We start from the raw sequence: 18160 nt of genomic DNA, 5'->3' as shown, positions 1-18160 counted from the left end.
TCCCAGATGGACCCCCTGAGACTCCTAGTGCAGTAAGATACTAGTAGCTGTAGGCCATCCAGGAGATCCAGTCCCAGACGGACCTCCTGAGACTCCTAGAATATACCAGTAGTACGGCAGGGCAGAGGCTCAGGGGGGAAAGCAGGTAGTCTGGCAACCACATGTTTGCTGGTTTGACCCCGGCTCCTCCTAGGAGTTCGTCATGGCCTCCCTGAGTGAGACACCAAACACCAACTACTGTTCCCACTCGTGGTTGACAAAGAGACCTGATTGTGATTGTTTAAACCGATTTATCGCAGGTTAGAGCCGGCGACAATAGACCATGGTGAGATCCCATTCAGCTCCAAGATTTTTCATAATCTTATGGAAAACATTGCAACAAACAATCGCGTCCAAGTAGTAGTGTGAAATCACATTAACCCTTTTCTCCCCTGCGCCTCTTCTTTCCACCTCCAGATCCCTGTGTCCTGCCATCTACGGCCACCTGGTGAGTCCCCTCCTGCTCCAAAACACAGTGGGTTCAATCCCTCCATTAAACGAGGAAGTCCTTGTTTTGGATAGCTAGACTATAGGATGGATGTGCATTGATGAGACGTTGGGCCTAACCATTGGATTAGCTGGTGAAGGCGGGCCTGGCGCTGGCTCTGTTCGGAGGGCGTCAGAAGCGGACAGAGAGGAACTGCGTGCCTATCCGAGGAGATCCCCATGTCCTGGTGGTTGGAGACCCCGGCCTGGGCAAGAGCCAGATGCTCCAGGTAAACAAGGACCCCTCTGCTGCACCATGAAGGGAATGATATAACTCAAGCCCCCTGCAATTACCTCACTATGAATGATTGCAATGAAAGGTGACATATTATACCACCAGGTGTGAGTGTGATCAGACATTACAAGCTATTTTGAAAATCTGCCTCTCCTGACATCACAAGTGGGCGTGTCCACCTGGATGTGTGCTGGTGGATAGATCAGTCTACCAGCCTACCCAGTGGACTGTAGCAAACGTTGCTCATCTATCCGTCATACATCTTGGTTTGAGTTTCTCAACAGGGGCGTTCACACAACCTAGGCGCTGGGGGGGGGGGTTTAAACTTTCATGGTTTTCAAATCTTTTCGGTGCAAAAATAGGCTACCTGAAATAAATAGCCTATGCTCAGTGTAACAGTGGTCATACAGCGCGGTTCGGTCCTGCACATGCCCGGACTCCCGTTACATCAGCTATCATCATGATCTCTATAGTAACGCTGATAAACAGCTACGGTCAAGCCAGCCGACCCAGTTTTTTGCTGTACCTGTTTATACTAGCCATTACGGTAACTACTAGTTTCAAATTAAAAGGATTCGACGGGTACATACCAAAAGACAGTCAATAAAAGTAAATACTATCAAAGGAAATGTAAGGACGTTGTGATACGTATTTTCAAAATATAACCCCAACAAATTGACAAACGTAAGATTATGCCAATAGTTTTTTATACGAGATTTAAAAGGAAACGCCCTGTTCTCACACACTCATTCCACGGATTGAGTGGTTGAACAGGTTTAAGATTTAAAAGGAAACGCCTTGTTCTCACACACTCATTCCACTTCAGGGTTATAGTATACGACCCCATAGGGTCACCCAATAAATTTCAGGACATTCTGATGTGTAGTTTCAAATTAAAAGCCCACTAGAAATTGAAATATGAGACATATTAGACATGATTTTGGATTCAAATTAAAAGGAAATGCCCTGTTATCACAGACTCATTCCACTTCAGGGTCATAGTTCACGACCCCATATGGTAGCCCAGTAAGTTTCAACACATTCTGATACATAGTTTCAAATTAAAAGCCCACCAAAATTTAAATATGAGACATATTACACATCATTTTGGATTCAATTTAAAGGAAACGCCCTGTTATCAGGCTCATTCCACTTCAGGGTCATAGTTCACGACCCCATAGGGTCACCCAATAAGTTTCAGGACATTCTGATTTGTAGCTTCAAATTAAAAGCCCAACTAATTGAAAAATTTAAGCTTATGCCAATACCGTAGTTTTCGGAGATGTAAAAGGAAACACCCTGTTATCACAGACTTATTCCACATCAGGGTTATGGTTCACGACCCCATAGTGTGACCCAGTAAGTTTCAAGACATTCTGATGCATAGTTTCAAATTAAAAGCCGACCAAAAATTCAAATATGACACATTACATATGATTTTGGATTCAATTAAAAAGGAAACGCCCTGTTATCACAGACTTATTCCACTTCAGGAATGAGTCTCGACCCCATAGGGTTGCCCAAGAAGTTTCAAGATATTCTGATGTGTAGTTTCAAATGAAAAGCCCACCAAAAATTCAAATATGAGACATATTAGATATGATTTTGGATTAAATTTAAAAGGAAACGCCCTGTTATCACAGGCTCATTCCACTTCAGGGTCATAGTTCACCACGCCATAGGGTAACCTTGTAAGGTTCAAGACATTCTAATGTGTAGATTTTTTAAACCCTCTCCATGTAAAGATTTCTGACGTACAATATTTTCTATGTATTTAAAAAATAACACTACCATTTATAGGCTACAAATGTATCTGTCCACAATCTGAAGATAAAACTGAATAAAAACATCTTATAAAATCATTTTTGAAAATCTTTATTCAAACAATTCTGCATTACATAAAAAATAATATAAAAGAAAAAAGTTCATACTAAAATGCAGTCAGTCCACTTGTGAAAAACATAATTGATCTTTTGACGTCCTAATATGTATTCATAGAACATAAATCAAATACTGGTAACTTGATTAAGAAAACGTTATAAGTAACTCATTTTTTTCATTATCCTATTATTTAATTATATTTTTAAAAAAAACTACAGTTAGCCTTGTAATAGCCCACAATGTAACAACTTAATATAATGCATTAAAGAAATGTATTAAAAAAAAAACATTATGTAAGAAAATACTGGCGCATTTTTTGCCATAACATAAAAATGTATTACATTTGGGTTCACTTAAATACCATATGGAGCAAAATAAACTGTAATGTAATAAGTGAACCAATTGTAATGAGGTAACAGTATCTTACAAGCCTTGATCACTGCACAGTCTGACACCCAGATATAACCAGATTAGAGTTTCGAAGAAAATCTTGATATGTTACAGTTAAACTTCATATTTAAATAGAAGAATACATTTTACTGTATTTGCACTTTAAAAATAGATGTTTAGCCACTAATAGCATTTTTATTTAATAAAATATTGCAAAGTTTAATGAATAAAAATATGTTACAGTATCCATCGAAGTAGAACAATAAAATGGTGAACAAAAGTTGATAGATGAAGACCCTATACTGCTTCCTAGAGGTTCAGTGGTGGAACTCCTGGTGGGGTGAAATGGTTTCTGCAAAGATGGGGCTGGCCTGTAGAGTAATGGAGCTCAGGTGACCCTCTGAACATACAGTTGATCCTCACACTCTTTTACTTCGTCTTACTCATCAAAATAGGTTTCCTATATTTGCAAGACCGTATTATTCTCATCCACTGTGATCCTACAAAGAGAAAAGAATAACTTTCAATGTAAATCAAAATCTGGTGAAAATATTTAAACCAGGGAAACATGTGAACATCATTGAGGCCCATGTGGTGGAGGTATAGGGCCATAAGAAGACATGGGAAATCGAACAGGAATAACTAATTATAATGGTAGTGATAGAATTTTGAAATTACTTATAAAGTAATGCATAAGAGAACTATGTATAATTTGTCACAACTAGAATTTTTAATAATACATAGAAAATATTGTACGTCAGAAATCTTTACGTGGAGAGGGTTTAATAAATCTACACATCAGAATTTCTTGAACCTTACATGGTTACCCTATGGGGTCGTGAACTATAACCCTAATGTGGAATGAGTCTGTGATAACAGGGCGTTTCCTTTTAAATTGATCCAAAATCACATCTAATATTTCTCATATTTCAATATCTAGTGGGCTTTTAATTTGAAACTACACATCAGAATGTCCTGAAACTTATTGGGTGACACTATGGGGTCGTGAACTATGACCCTGAAATGGAATGAGTCTGTGATAACAGGGTGTTTCCTTTTAATTGAATCCAAAATCATATGTAATATGTCTCATATTTGAATTTTGGTGGGCTTTTAATTTAAAACTATGCATCAGAATGTCTTGAAACTTATTGGGTCACACTATGGGGTCGTGAACTATAACTCTGATGTGGAAGTCTGATAACGGGGTGTTTTCTTTTAAATCTCCAAAAACTACGGTATTGGCATAAGCTTACATTTTTCAATTAGTTGGGCTTTTATTTTGAAAGTACATATCACAACGCCCGTACATTTCCTTTGATAGTATTTGCTTTTAATGACTGTCTTTCGGCATGTACCAGACAAAACGCACCTTGTCCTAATCCCTGACATGGTCATGACAAATATTTGAGGAATGTTCCTTTTTAAAATGGAATGACAACAGGGAAAACTCTGCAATAAGCACTCTAATGAATAACAGGCAATGGCATTAAGGACGCTAGGAGGAATTGTGTCCATACGCTATCTAAAGAATCATACCGCTAGATACAGAGCACCATTCAAAGTCATGTGGAGGCAAGATAGGGCAAATTGACTAAAGGATCTGTTAATTGTAATAAATAGTCACAATATTGGGCCGCTAAATAATCACAATTATTATTTTTGTCACAATTGTTCAGCCTTTCTTTGCCTCCCAGAATTGATGTAGTGTATATTAAAATTACATTAGATATCATGTACACAATGTGCCATTTGTTCAGTGTGTGTGTGTGTGTGTGTGTGTGTGTGTGTGTGTGTGTGTGTGTGTGTGTGTGTGTGTGTGTGTGTGTGTGTGTGTGTGTGTGTGTGTGTGTGTGTGTGTGTGTGTGTGTGTGTGTGTGTCTGTCTGTCAACTAAAGGCCTTGTGCAATGTGGCTCCCAGAGGAATCTATGTTTGTGGAAACAGCACCAGTACTTCAGGTATGTCTTATGTGTATACATCAGTGGCGGCTGGTGGTTTTTAAAGTGAGGGAGGAAGAACTGCATGCTTGGTTGCCATTGGCCTGCTTGCGCTGTTAGTGGCGTATCAGCCACTGGTGTCACGCCAAATTTGTACCGGGCACGTCATCCATACGTAATCCATTCCAAACCTGCCTGGCAACAGATGATCGCGTCGTCCGTTGCCTGGCAACGGACGATCGCGTCGAATGAAGTGAAAGGTTCACGAACATTCGCAAACCTTCAAGCTCGTTCATTCGCACTTGTTCATTGACCGTGACAAGACCGATAAGATTGACCGTGACAAGACGGATAACACTTACACTTACAAATTACATTTATTAGCGTTAAATTTGATTAAACAATTAAATACAATACAAATATAAAGTAAGAACAAGTGTTATCTAGCGATCCGTTTTCTGTATTATGTTATTTCGTCTTTGGCAACATGAGCGCGAATGTTTTTTGAAACCCGCTTTAAACACTGTTTACTAGCTAAATTTGATTAAACAATTAAATACAATGCAAATATAAAGTAAAAACAAGTGTTATCTAGCAATACGTTATCTGTATTATATTATTTAGTCTTTGGCTACATGAGCTCGAATGTTTTTTTAAACCTGCCCGGCAACGGACAACCCTTACGTAACCCTTACCGGGCACGTCATCAGCTGTCCGTTGCCAGGCAACGGACAGCTGATGACGTGCCCGGTACAAATTTGGCACCCGGTACAAATTTGGCGTGACAGTGGCATAAGAATGTGAGACTCAAGTTGTTTCAGGTACTGGTGAACTACAAAATAGCAGGGAGGGATAATTATGTGAATGTGATACAAATCCACCAGTGGCAGCATTGTTGTTTGAAAGCTGGTGGGCAGCATGACTTGGGTACAAGGTCAGAAGGAAAGGATGTAAAACTAATTAGTCAAATCAGGCCTACTCTTGATTTGTAAAACTAAATAAAAAAATCCTTTCCACAATATCAAACAGAATGCTCAGAGTAACAAACAATTAAAAGAACAAGAAGAACATTATTTCACAACTATTAGCATGGGCTGTAAGCCTAACATTGTTTGAGGCAAATGTGGATGTTAATGGCTGTTTCAGAATGTTGGTCATGGGTTTAAGCCAATTAAGATTGAGGGACTTCATTTATAGAACAAGTCAATCCTCCTGCAGCTCGGCCACGGGGACTGGGCTGCGGGAAACAAACATTACATATACAAAGGCACTAAAGTAGTCATATTTAAGGGCATTAATTCATTAGTAGTCTTGGCAATCAACATTTTTTATTCTCAACAATGTTAAGGAGGATCTTCCTTCCTCTCCTCACTGGAGAAGCCTCCACTGGTATATATGCATATATACTGTATGTGTGTATCTTTTGTGATGAGTGTTTGTGTGTTTAGGGCTGACAGTGAGTCTGTCTCGAGACCCGGGTTCAGGAGACTATGCACTGGAGGCTGGAGCTTTAGTCCTGGCTGACCAAGGTCTGAGTTGGTGTCTGTTTGTGTTGGTATGCGTTGGCATTATGTTCTTCCTCTCCTTCCATTGTCTTCTGGCGTCAGTCTCTCCATTTAGCTGAATCTCTCATCTCTGATCTCTTGGACGTACATCTTCATCAACCGTTGATGTCTGAATATTATAATTAAAAATAAATAAAGTGCTATAAAATAACAACTGAAACAAGAACAGTCGATGAATCTGTACCATTTTTACTTTGAAAATATATACATTTTTAATCTTTTTGGAGTTTTTTTGACGTCGTAGTTAAGGTGGCAGGCATGTGTGGCTTACTGCTGTGGGAAACCCTTCATGTGTATGTGTTCTCATGTGTGTTTGTTCTCATGTGTATGTGTTCTCATGTGTGTTTGTCCTCATTTGTGTGTTCTCCTGTGTGTGTCCTCTGGCAGGGCTGTGTGTTCTTTGGCAGGGCTGTGTGTCTCATGTGTGTGTCCTCTGGCAGGGCTGTGCTGTATCGATGAGTTTGACTGTAGGTGTTCTCATGTGTATTTCCTCATGAGCGTGTCCTCAATTGTGTGTTCTCATGTGTTTGCTCTCGTGTGTGTGTGTGTGTGTGTCCTCCTGTGTATTTCCTCTGGCAGGGCTGTGCTGTATCGATGAGTTTGATAAGCTGGGCAGCCAGCAGCAGGCGCTGTTGGAGGCGATGGAGCAGCAGTCGGTGAGCCTGGCCAAGGCCGGCATCGTGTCCAGCCTTCCCGCCAGGACCTCCGTCGTCGCCGCAGCCAACCCAAGCGGGGGGCACTACAACCGCTCCAAGACTGTGTCCGAAAACCTGAGGTAGCCCCCCCCCGAGCAACGGCGTGCACACTGTGCAAACACGGCGGAACCTCAGGGTTTAGAAATGAATGAGCCCAACCTAATCTCCAAGCTCTCCTCCCGTTGCTCTCTGAGGATCAATCTTGCTTCAAGCACGTTGAAAGGCTCTCGTTAAAATGTAAAAAATGATATGATGATCGGATTAGTTCATGACGGAATTGGAGCGCCACATCAACAGAATCTCAATACGATGGCGGCGTCTGAGAAAAGTGCAGCAAAGGACGTAGTCATAACCATGTAGAAATTTGCATACTAGGCTTTTCTCGCATGTGGAAATGAATTACTGCCCATCTAAGGCCAGACTGATATTCATCTCTGCTCACACAAGTCTAATGTATTGGTATTCTAGATATATAAACTGAAAAAATTGGTTGAAAGAGTGTGGCGTTGAGGGAAGCCCTTGTCCACGAGCTCTAGACGAAGGGATGGCAAGGTCAGCAGAGGAAGGATGTGTTTTGTGTGTGCGTCCCAAAGAATGGTATTTTGTGTGTGTCTAGAATGGGCTCTGCTCTGCTCTCCCGCTTCGACATCGTCTTCCTGTTGTTGGACGTCCCGGAAGAGTCACATGACCGGCTACTGTCGGAGCACGTCATGGCGACCCGGACAGGGAGGGGTGGGGTAGGCAGTGCCATGGTCAGCAGAGCCAATAACAGCCAATTGGAGAGTTCCTTACTCCTGGAGGCCTCGGAGGCGCCTCTATCGGAACGGCTGCAGGTGAGAGAGACCATCACATGACGTTATCTGGTGGAGACGCAGGGACGCAGGGAGCAAGACTATAGGCGAGAATCCACACTGAATTATGTCCTAAAGAATGAGCTCATTAAACCGGGCAGCAAACTTTTTGCATTTACGATGTGGGGGTCGATTTAACAAAATTATTGACTTAACTAATGAAACTTTCATTGACCAAAGTTTGCCTGCCGACAATTTCTCCTAGCACAAGGCTAGCCGAAATATATATTCATTTATTCTGAAGGATGCCACCCACTGAGGGTCTAAATCTGTTTCTGGTGGAAGGTGCCTGCAGGCGAATCTGTGGACGTAATCCCGGCCTGCTTGTTGAGGAAGTATGTTAGCTACGCCCGGCAGTACGTCCACCCCACCCTTTCGCCTGAGGCGGCACAGACCCTGCAGGAGTTCTACCTGTCCCTCAGGGTGCAGGCGCAGTCGGCAGACTGCACGCCCATCACCACCAGGCAGCTGGAGTCTCTGATCAGGCTGACCGAGGTGAGGTTTGATCAGTAAGAAAAGAGAGCTGGGTCTGGGTCTAGGGTGGTCTGGGTTTTTGGGGGACCGGGTCTGGGTCTGGGGGGGCTGCGTCCTGGTCTTGGGGGGTCTGGGTCTGGCGGGGGGGGTCGGGTACTGGGGAGTCTGGGTCAGGGGGGTTTTATGGTGCCCTAAGAATTCACTTCACTTCGCCAAAGTTGACATATCTATAATTCGAAATTCGTCCCAGCCTTTATACCACAGATACTCTAGGGTCTATAGTATATAACCGCGTTGTCTGATTACAGTTTAATTCATTTTTCACAATTTACCAGCTCTCGTTTTGAAGAATAATCACGTGCCATTCGTTTCAATGGAAATCGCGACGGTCTATAATTTCAACATAAAGTGTACATATTTATAATTCGAAATTCGTCCCAGCCTTTATACAGGGTGTCCGCGGAGGTCTTAAAAGTCTGAAATTATTTTTTTCTAAATTTAAGGCCTTAAAAAGTCTTAAAGGCCTTAAATCTTTGTCGGGGCAGGGTTATTTAATTTTTTTTTTTTCTCGCGGGACTTTTCGGGAAGGAGATGTACGAGAGGCTACTTTCTTGCTAGCTGCATATATAAACGGATGTCTGCGCGCTTGCTAGCTATTCTGCAACAATGGGTAAATGCAAGTTCAACGTCAGTTGGCTGGAAGACGTCCGTTTCCGAGGTTGGCTAGCGTCCGTTGCCAACCCAGAACAGGCCAGATGCATTCCGTGCAAAAGTAGCCTACATTCAAGCTCGGCACCATGGGGATTAAGGCTGTCGTCAGCCATATGCAGAGCCAAAAACATAAAACCTCTGCCAGGAGCCACACACAGACCCAAGCCATTTCTACGTTTTGCATCTCTGCCCCGGCGCCACCGCCGCAGACGGTCCGCGCTGCTAGCACTGACCTGAGGGTAGCATTTGGTGCGACACCAACACTGAAAGCGGAGGTGTTGTGGATTCTAAACAGTCACAGTGGTCAAGCACCAGTCCTACAACTCGAATGAGGGGATAGGAGATCTCTTTGGTTTGATGTTCCCTGACTCTCAAATCGCGAGCACCTTTACTGCTGGAAGGGACAAAACGGCGTATATAACTCGCTTCGGACCAGCGCCTTTCATCCGAAACGAGCTAATCTGCATCGTCAACAAGGCTGATTTTGTTTTGATATTTGAGACGGTGAACCACGCCACTAAAAGCAAGCAACTTGACGTGCACGTCCGATATTGGGTCGGAGATCGAGTGCATTCCCGGTACTTGGGCTCGCAATTCATGGGGCCCCACATATATGAGGGTAAAAGGGGTGATGATACATAATATTTTTTAGACAATTTGCAGAATCTTTTCACTTACGAATTAACACGGTCGGCTATTTTTGCCAGCACGCCACCCTAGCCATATTATGGGCAACCGTGTTCCCCTTGGCTGTGATTTGAACTTTGAATTCCTCGTAGGAGTTCATAATAATACATTGCTCGCCTTGGATGAAATACACCGCTCTTGCGTGATTTTTTTTGCATAAGGGTGAGTCAAATGACGCGAGAAACGCCCCTTTTATGTGAACGCGCATTGAACCTAAAGCGGAAAAACCTGGTTCAACTAATTTAATCTAAAGTGAGCGTTGTGGTACCATTTAACTGTGATTGCGAGTTGCGGCTCTGTCGAGCCAGGTTTTCCCAAGAAAGCCTGGGTATGTTCAACGAGGTTCGTGGTATACCCCCCAGGTCTTACTGAAGGCATTTATTTAATGGTGAAAATATTATTAATCAGTGGCGGGAATATCGACGGTGCAACCGGTGCAGCTGCCCGGGGGCCCAGACGCTGTCACCCCCCTCTCAACAACTCAAAACTTGGGTGCACCATAAATACGTGCTGGTGCACCCAAATAAAAAATGTAGGCGCACCAGTGCACCCAAGGAAAAAGTTAGTCTGGAGCCCTGGAGTATCACTTTATGTTCAATAAACAGACAGATAGTAAACTTGAATGAGTCTCATTGAGTGACACACATGCTATGCTTGGGTTGTAATACAGCGGGATCCCCCCCACCATCGCGGGTTTAAGGTCTTAAATTTCATTCAAGGTGGTATTAAAAAGGTCTTAAAAAGTCTTAAATTTGACTTGCTGAAACCTGCAGATACCCTGTTATACTACAGATACTCTAGGGTCTGTAGCATATAACCGCATTCTCTGATTACAGTTTAATTAATTTTTCGCAATTCACCAGCTCTAGTTTTGAAGAATAATCACCAGGCTCGTTTCAATGGGAATCTCGACGGTCTATACTTTCAACATAAAGTTTGCATATCTATAATTCAAAATTCGTCCCAGCCTTTATACCACAGATACTCTAGGGTCTATAGTATATAACCGCGTTGTCTGATTACAGTTTAATTCATTTTTCACAATTTACCAGCTCTCGTTTTGAAGAATAATCACCGCGCCATTTGTTTCAATGGAAATCGCGATGGTCTATACTTTCAACATAAAGTGTAGGCTACATATTTATAATTTCAAATTCGTCCCAGCCTTTATACCAGATACTAATAGGGTTGATAGAATATAACCGTGTTTTCTGATTAAAGTTTAATGTAACAGTAAACTGACAACATCGCTAATTAACACCGCAACGACACAGAGATAACCATGGCAACCGGTCAAACAAATGTTCTTTTTGCGATCATTCTGCACGCGCATCCACCGTGTTGATAAACAAATAATCCCCCAACACACATGGCCAAATCCCCCTCCCCCTCCTTCTCCCTCTCCCGACACACAAACAGCAACTCGAGGATATCGGTTGTGGATATCGGCCCAATTTTACTCATTGGACCGATGCCGATATTTAAAAAAAATTACGAACACCGGCCGATACCGATATTAATGCATCCCGAGTTTTGATTGTTCTCCACAGCGGTCTGAAGCGCCCACCAAGAGTATAAACACTGGGTGGACTCCATCTTGGCTCCGATGAGCTTGCTCACTCAGATATTGGACAGTTATGAGGTTGCTCCATGGATGGACCTGTCCTCTTGTTTATACACCAGCAAGGTGTTATTTACAGAAACTTAAGATGACTGAAGAGGGCGGAAAGAATGAATACATAAATACAATTCATTAATTACACTGAATGATGCAATAACCCTGTGTGTGCGTGTGCGTGCAGGCCAGGGCGAGGCTGGAACTCAGAGAGACGGCAGTAAAGACCGATGCTGAAGATGTAGTGGAGATCATGAAACACAGGTGGTCACCGTAGAAACAAGGGTGTTAAACTAGACCGCTTTGGAATGCTGTTGTTTATAACTGTGTGTGTGTGTGTGTGTGTGTGTGTGTGTGTGTGTGTGTGTGTGTGTGTGTGTGTGTGTGTGTGTGTGTGTGTGTGTGTGTGTGTGTGTGTGTGTGTGTGTGTGTGTGTGTGTGTGTGTGTGCAGCCTAGCCGATACCTACTCTGATGGGCTGGGCGGCCTGGACTTCCAGCGCTCCCAACTGGGCTCGGGGATGAGTCAGCGCAGCGCAGCCAAGCAGTTGGTCAACGCGCTGCACTCCCACGCTCAGAAGACCAATCAGAAGCAGTTTGACATGCAGCAGCTAAGGTCGCTGGCTGAAAGGCTGAACATACAGGTAACAGCCCATCAACGCAGAGGGAACACATTCACACTGAATGGTAGACCATATACTGGATGTTAAAGATCCAATATCATGCTTTCTTAGGGTTAATAATATGGAGGTACTACTAGAATAGGGTTACATGCCTGTATGTTATAATGACCCCTTATTATTCTCACACTGTTAATTTTTTGGAAAACCAATTCAACCAATTCTTTCAAAAATGTTCTATTTTGTATCATGTCGAGGTTCCGGGAGGTTCGGAAAAGGAGGAAAGTCCTTTGAACACTCTGTTTGGTCCGGGTTTTCGCTTAGATTCGTGCAGAAGTAAAGCAACCCGAATCCTCCGAGATCATGTCACAACAATGGCTGCCGATTGCATTGATAGACTAAAGTGAACTTGCAGCAAGCAGCACTAAGAAGCGGACCCATTCTAACATTTGCATTGCGATACATTATAGCTTACAATTATAAACATCGCCTGATTAAATTCTCGCTCATGTTCAACCATCACAAGGAGTGCTAATATCTGATCAGCAAAGAAGTGCAAAGAGGTCCCTGCGGGCATCCATACTTTTAGTTGTTATGAAGTCTAGTCTCACAAACAAACTTTTTTCAGGTTTTATGTCATAACCTACAAACTTCTGAGGGGCTTTTCCTGAACACTCTTATTTCGGAAGACGGGAAGGTTTACGTAAAGACACGCAAGAGCTTCCGAACCTCCGAGCTGTTTTGAAGGCACATTAAGGCCCCCCTACGAGTAGCCCAGTCTTCTGTGATTGGTCAGCACGCCCACTCTGTTGCAATTGGTCGACCGCTTTGCGCATGCGTCGGCAAATTCACGCCCCCGAGAAGTTGTAAACATTGCGTGTAGCCATGAGTCGGGGACCGCTGCACATCAGAACTGCCCATTGCACAGTCTGATGTCACACTGTTACAAAAGTAAAGTTTGAGCGCCAACAAGCTGTTTCACACACTTAGGAGGGGCGTTCTCGTGGGCACGAATATTCCCCCTGGCTCAGACTTAGATTTTTCTAGTTAAGCAGACGTAAAACATATACATACCTCATATACCATTTAATAGCATGATATCACCCCATTACCATGTATGTCCGCTTGTGTTATGTGTTATGTGTGTGTTCCTTAATCGTGCTCTTTGTATTTCAGGTGGTGGACTTTGAGGGCCTGATCAGCTCTCTGAACGAGCAGGGCTTCTTGCTGAAGAAAGGAGCAAAGTTGTACCAGCTGCAGACCATCTGATCCCCCACTATCACACACCGCTGGATTTGATCTCAACCCTCTCTCATAATCAGTTTCTACTGTGTTACTTTGACAAACATCTACTGTTGGATGTGTGGCTCTTATTGGAGGTGCGATGGTGGTCATCTCTGCCTAGACATAGATTTCAAACATTTATATGAAGAGTTGAATGGTTTTGATGGCTTATTAAATGTTGCGTTACAGTGCGACACTTTTATAGGTTTGTTATTTATTCATTATTTCTGATTTCTTATAGTAATTGTAAGCCTTATGATCAGAATACAAATAAAATGGAGTTTGTGTTTGAATTGTGTTAGTGTCTCTGTTGGAGGTGTAAAGTCCAGTTAACAGCAGGGGCCTTTAGGGATTCTGTTTTGCATAGGAAATTTCCTTTCCTGAGGAGATGACCGAAGTACTTGGAGGAAAAGTGGACGGTTCGAATTCTAAAAATGCTTAGGAAAGGTCCCTCAATGAATCCTTTAGCACCGGTTACTCCTGAGCAAACTTTTCGAAAGCAAAAGAGATTGGAATCCCATAATCCTTTACGGCGGCAATATTTAAAGCAACAGGCCGCCAACAAAGTTGACCGACTCTACGCGAAGATGCACGAGAGGCGCGGTAAAGCAGAAGAAGAGAAGAAAATGCAATTTAGAATATTGGCTACAGTTTCCAGAAAAATATTATTTGAATATAAATTAATTTGTGGCTGGTGTTTAAGCACACAATATACACCGTAAGAAAATAAATGCCAGCTTCACATTTAAGAGAATACTTGGGGCAGTTAACTTCATAAATTGAGCCTCTATTTTTTCACATGTGAATTGGGTTTCAAGTGGCCTAAAATATTCCCGCTTGTTCAAGTCCGACCTCGCTGTTGGCGACACCGCTAGACGCAAGAGTATGGAAAGCCAAGAAGGCCACAATCCGGACCTAGAATGGCGCGGTAAAAGTGCAAAACCGCACGGAATCCGTACGGATTCCGTACGGTTTGGCAAGAATTCCGTACGGAATCCGTACGGTTTCCGTACGGATTCCGTACGGTTTTGAATGACTAATAGCCGCGGCTATTAGTCATTCACTCCGGCTATTAGTTTTTCACTCCGGCTATTAGGTATGCAGAACGAGCCCCTCCCTCTTCTTTGCTTGACCGCTAAAAGTTTGAAGGCTGTCTAACCGATCAGAGCTGCAGTGCCTCGATGTTTCGCTGTAACATAAAGCTGTGTTGTCTTTACTAGTTTCACTACAATGTAATGACCACCATTAGCTAGTGGAAAATACATTTGTGTCTAGTAGCCTACAGTGATATAATTGTATATGTTAGGCTATATATTGAGATGGCAGTGTGCGAAATACCCGACAATATTCGGGGATGTCCTCATCCCCAGATTGTTCTCGATATGCAGTCGCCTGCTAGGCCATAACATTACATAACATGAACTGAATAAATGCCAGGTATATAGCATATCGGAGACGGGCACACAATCAGTGCATTTGCAAATGAGAGCCTGCAGTATGACCGATCTTGTGACATGTGGTCGGAGAGAGTCGTGTGTGTGTGTGTGTGTGTGTGTGTGTGTGTGTGTGTGTGTGTGTGTGTGTGTGTGTGTGTGTGTGTGTGTGTGTGTGTGTGTGTGTGTGTGTGTGTGTGTGTGTGTGTGTGTGTGTGTGTGTGTGTGTGTGTGTGTGTGTGTGTGTGTGTGCAGAGCAAGTTGTTGAAGGAAGTGTTTCTATTTGACGTTACAATATTTCATGGATGCAAGCAAGCCAAGACGATCAATCTCTATATCTATAGCCTATACATGACAACACACACACACACACACACACACACACACACACACACACACACACACACACACACACACACACACACACACACACGACACGCACACACTTTAAACACACTGGTAAAGCAATAGGAGCCTGCATTGGCTAAAGTTGTTGAGATGCGCGTTATTTTATAACAGGGAGGGGCAAAGTTGTGCATTACAATGCAAACACGACAATAATTGGCACCGTTCTTGCGCACTCAGAAGAACATGAACTGAATAAATGCCAGGTATATAGCATATCGGAGACGGGCACACAATCAGTGCATTTGCAAATGAGAGCCTGCAGTATGACCGATCTTGTGACATAATTTAACCATCCATCTACAGCTAATACGATCAGACAGATACATCATTGATCACATATAAGCCCATTACAAGCCCAACATCACCACGGCAGGTGCGCTCTCTCTCGCACATTCACACAATCACTCCAACTTCTCCAACTCCAAGGCAAGACTGTTTCAATAATACGACCACAAACAACCACAACTAAACAGCCTACATATCCACAACAATGCACAAAAATCAGTTCATTGCGTCTATCTTCTGTTTGCCGCACATGGCCAATTTGCATACTTGCACATGACTGTCGGCTCCGCTTGTCAAAAAAATAGAACGTATTTGTGAATAAATGCTTTTCATTCTGAATACTGGACTTGGTGAGCTTAAATATGCGACAATTAAGTGACCTTTAGTGAGATGGCCTAAAACGTAATACAAATGAATTATTCTAGGACATAGGCTTTCAGGATCAATGTAATGCACAACTTTGCCCCTCCCTGTTATAAAATAACGCGCATCGCAACAACTTTAGCCAATGCAGGCTCCTATTGCTTTACCAGTGTGTGCGTGTCGTGTCTGTGTGTGTCTGTGTGTGTGTGTGTGTGTGTGTGTGTGTGTGTGTGTGTGTGTGTGTGTGTGTGTGTGTGTGTGTGTGTGTGTGTGTGTGTGTGTGTGTGTGTGTGTGTGTGTGTGTGTGTTGTCATGTAGGCTATAGATATAGAGATTGATTGTCTTGGCTTGCTTGCATCCATGAAATATTGTAACGTCAAATAGAAACACTTCCTTCAACAACTTGCTCTATACACACACACACACACACACACACACACACACACACACACACACACACACACACACACACACACACACACACACACACACACACACACACACACACACACACACACACACACACACACACACACACACACACACACACACACACTATCTCTCACCCACCACATGTCACAAGATCGGTCATACTGCAGGCTCTCATTTGCAAATGCACTGATTGTGTGCCCGTCTCCGATATGCTATATACCTGGCATTTATTCAGTTCATGTTCATGTTATGTAATGTTATGGCCTAGCAGGCTACTGCATATCGAGAACAATCTGTGGATGAGGACATCCCCGAATATTGTCGGGTATTTCGCACACTGCCATCTCAATATATAGCCTAACATATACAAATATATCACTGTACTAGACACAAATGTATTTTCCACTAGCTAATGGTGGTCATTACATTGTAGTGAAACTAGTAAAGACAACACAGCTTTATGTTACAGCGAAACATCGAGGCACTGCAGCTCTGATCGGTTAGACAGCCTTCAAACTTAGCGGTCAAGCAAAGAAGAGGGAGGGGCTCGTTCTGCATTCCTAATAGCCGGAGTGAATAACTAATAGCCGGAGTGAATGACTAATAGCCGGAGTGAATGACTAATAGCCGCGGCTATTAGTCATTCAAAACCGTACGGATTCCGTACGGAAACCGTACGGATTCCTTACGGATTCCGTACGGATTCCGTACGGAATTCTTGCCAAACCGTACGGAATCCGTACGGAATCCGTACGGTTTCCGTACGGATTCCGTACGGATTCCGTGCGGTTTTGCACTTTTACCGCGCCATTCTAGGTCCGGATTGTGGCCTTCTTGGCTTTCCATACAAGAGGTCCGCATTAAAGGCGGCTGCATGCTTCAGCGTTGGTGTTACGTTGTTGCGCAAAATTTACTCAAAGCAATTCATGCTCCCTTTTAGGTTGCGCGTGTTGCCAAGCAATTTACCGCCAGAACAGTAGGTGGAGTAATATGTGGAGTAAAGTTTTTCGTTGAAGACGACCTCGAGAATGACGTCTTTGTCTGTGGGAGTCGTTGGTTTGTTTATGTGCAAGATCGTGTTCTCCCCATACACAGTGAATGATGGCAACAGACAGAGGAACAGGGGTGATGAAGTAGTTGATCATTGGGGTTGTATAAATGTACATATCTCTCTACATTTTAAAACGACATAATGTGTTGGCAGCAAAGTTAACTTCACTTCACGTTAATGCTTTTGTATATGAGCCTGCCGGGTTCCATTCTATCAAACCACCCACCCTCCTTCCTCCTACGGCAGCGTTTCTCAAATTGAACCACGAAAAGGGGATTTTCCTGGTATTGGTCGAAGACTACCTAAGTGAAGCCTATATGGTGTATTTGTGTGTGGGCGTCGTCGTCGGCTGTTTATTAACCGCCTCCCAGTCATGTTCTACACATTCAGGCCGTTTCTCAATTCGTAGCACGCGTACTACGGACTCGATGACTTGCTAGCACGTACTTGGCAAGTCTGTACTTCAAGCACATACTTGCGAGCACGCGAGTACGTACCTGCAATTGGAACAGCAGCGGACTCGATGACGTCACCACCTCTGCTCGTCCGTTAACTGTGCTACGGCCTCATTTAGGCATATACTACTGAACAATATAAACAAATGATATCAAACAAAATCCCAGCCTCTTTCATTTTTAAATAGTATGTAAATATTCTGAATGAATAACAATTGAAAAGATATGAGTGTCCTGTCATGTGTATAAGCTATACACACACAC

The 18160-nt window shown here is 43.1% G+C and overlaps 1 protein-coding gene across 1 annotated transcript in view; it reads left to right on the top strand.

The window, feature by feature from the left end:
• mcm8 (minichromosome maintenance 8 homologous recombination repair factor) overlaps positions 1 to 13777 on the top strand; it is a 66613-nt gene extending 52836 nt beyond the window's left edge. The window contains exons 12-21 of the mRNA XM_056609116.1: positions 457 to 487; positions 618 to 755; positions 4930 to 4990; positions 6418 to 6498; positions 7114 to 7309; positions 7846 to 8062; positions 8366 to 8575; positions 11755 to 11831; positions 12020 to 12209; positions 13362 to 13777. Of these exons, the coding sequence (XP_056465091.1) occupies positions 457 to 487; positions 618 to 755; positions 4930 to 4990; positions 6418 to 6498; positions 7114 to 7309; positions 7846 to 8062; positions 8366 to 8575; positions 11755 to 11831; positions 12020 to 12209; positions 13362 to 13454 (1294 nt within the window). The 3' untranslated portion in view covers positions 13455 to 13777. The remainder of the gene's footprint in view (positions 1 to 456; positions 488 to 617; positions 756 to 4929; positions 4991 to 6417; positions 6499 to 7113; positions 7310 to 7845; positions 8063 to 8365; positions 8576 to 11754; positions 11832 to 12019; positions 12210 to 13361) is intronic.
• The last annotated feature ends 4383 nt before the right edge of the window (positions 13778 to 18160 follow it).

The sequence above is a fragment of the Gadus chalcogrammus genome, chromosome 15, assembly GCF_026213295.1.
Source record: "Gadus chalcogrammus isolate NIFS_2021 chromosome 15, NIFS_Gcha_1.0, whole genome shotgun sequence".
NCBI lineage: Eukaryota > Metazoa > Chordata > Actinopteri > Gadiformes > Gadidae > Gadus > Gadus chalcogrammus.
Note: the sequence above shows the minus strand (reverse complement) of the source record. Positions and strands in the feature narration are given on the sequence as shown.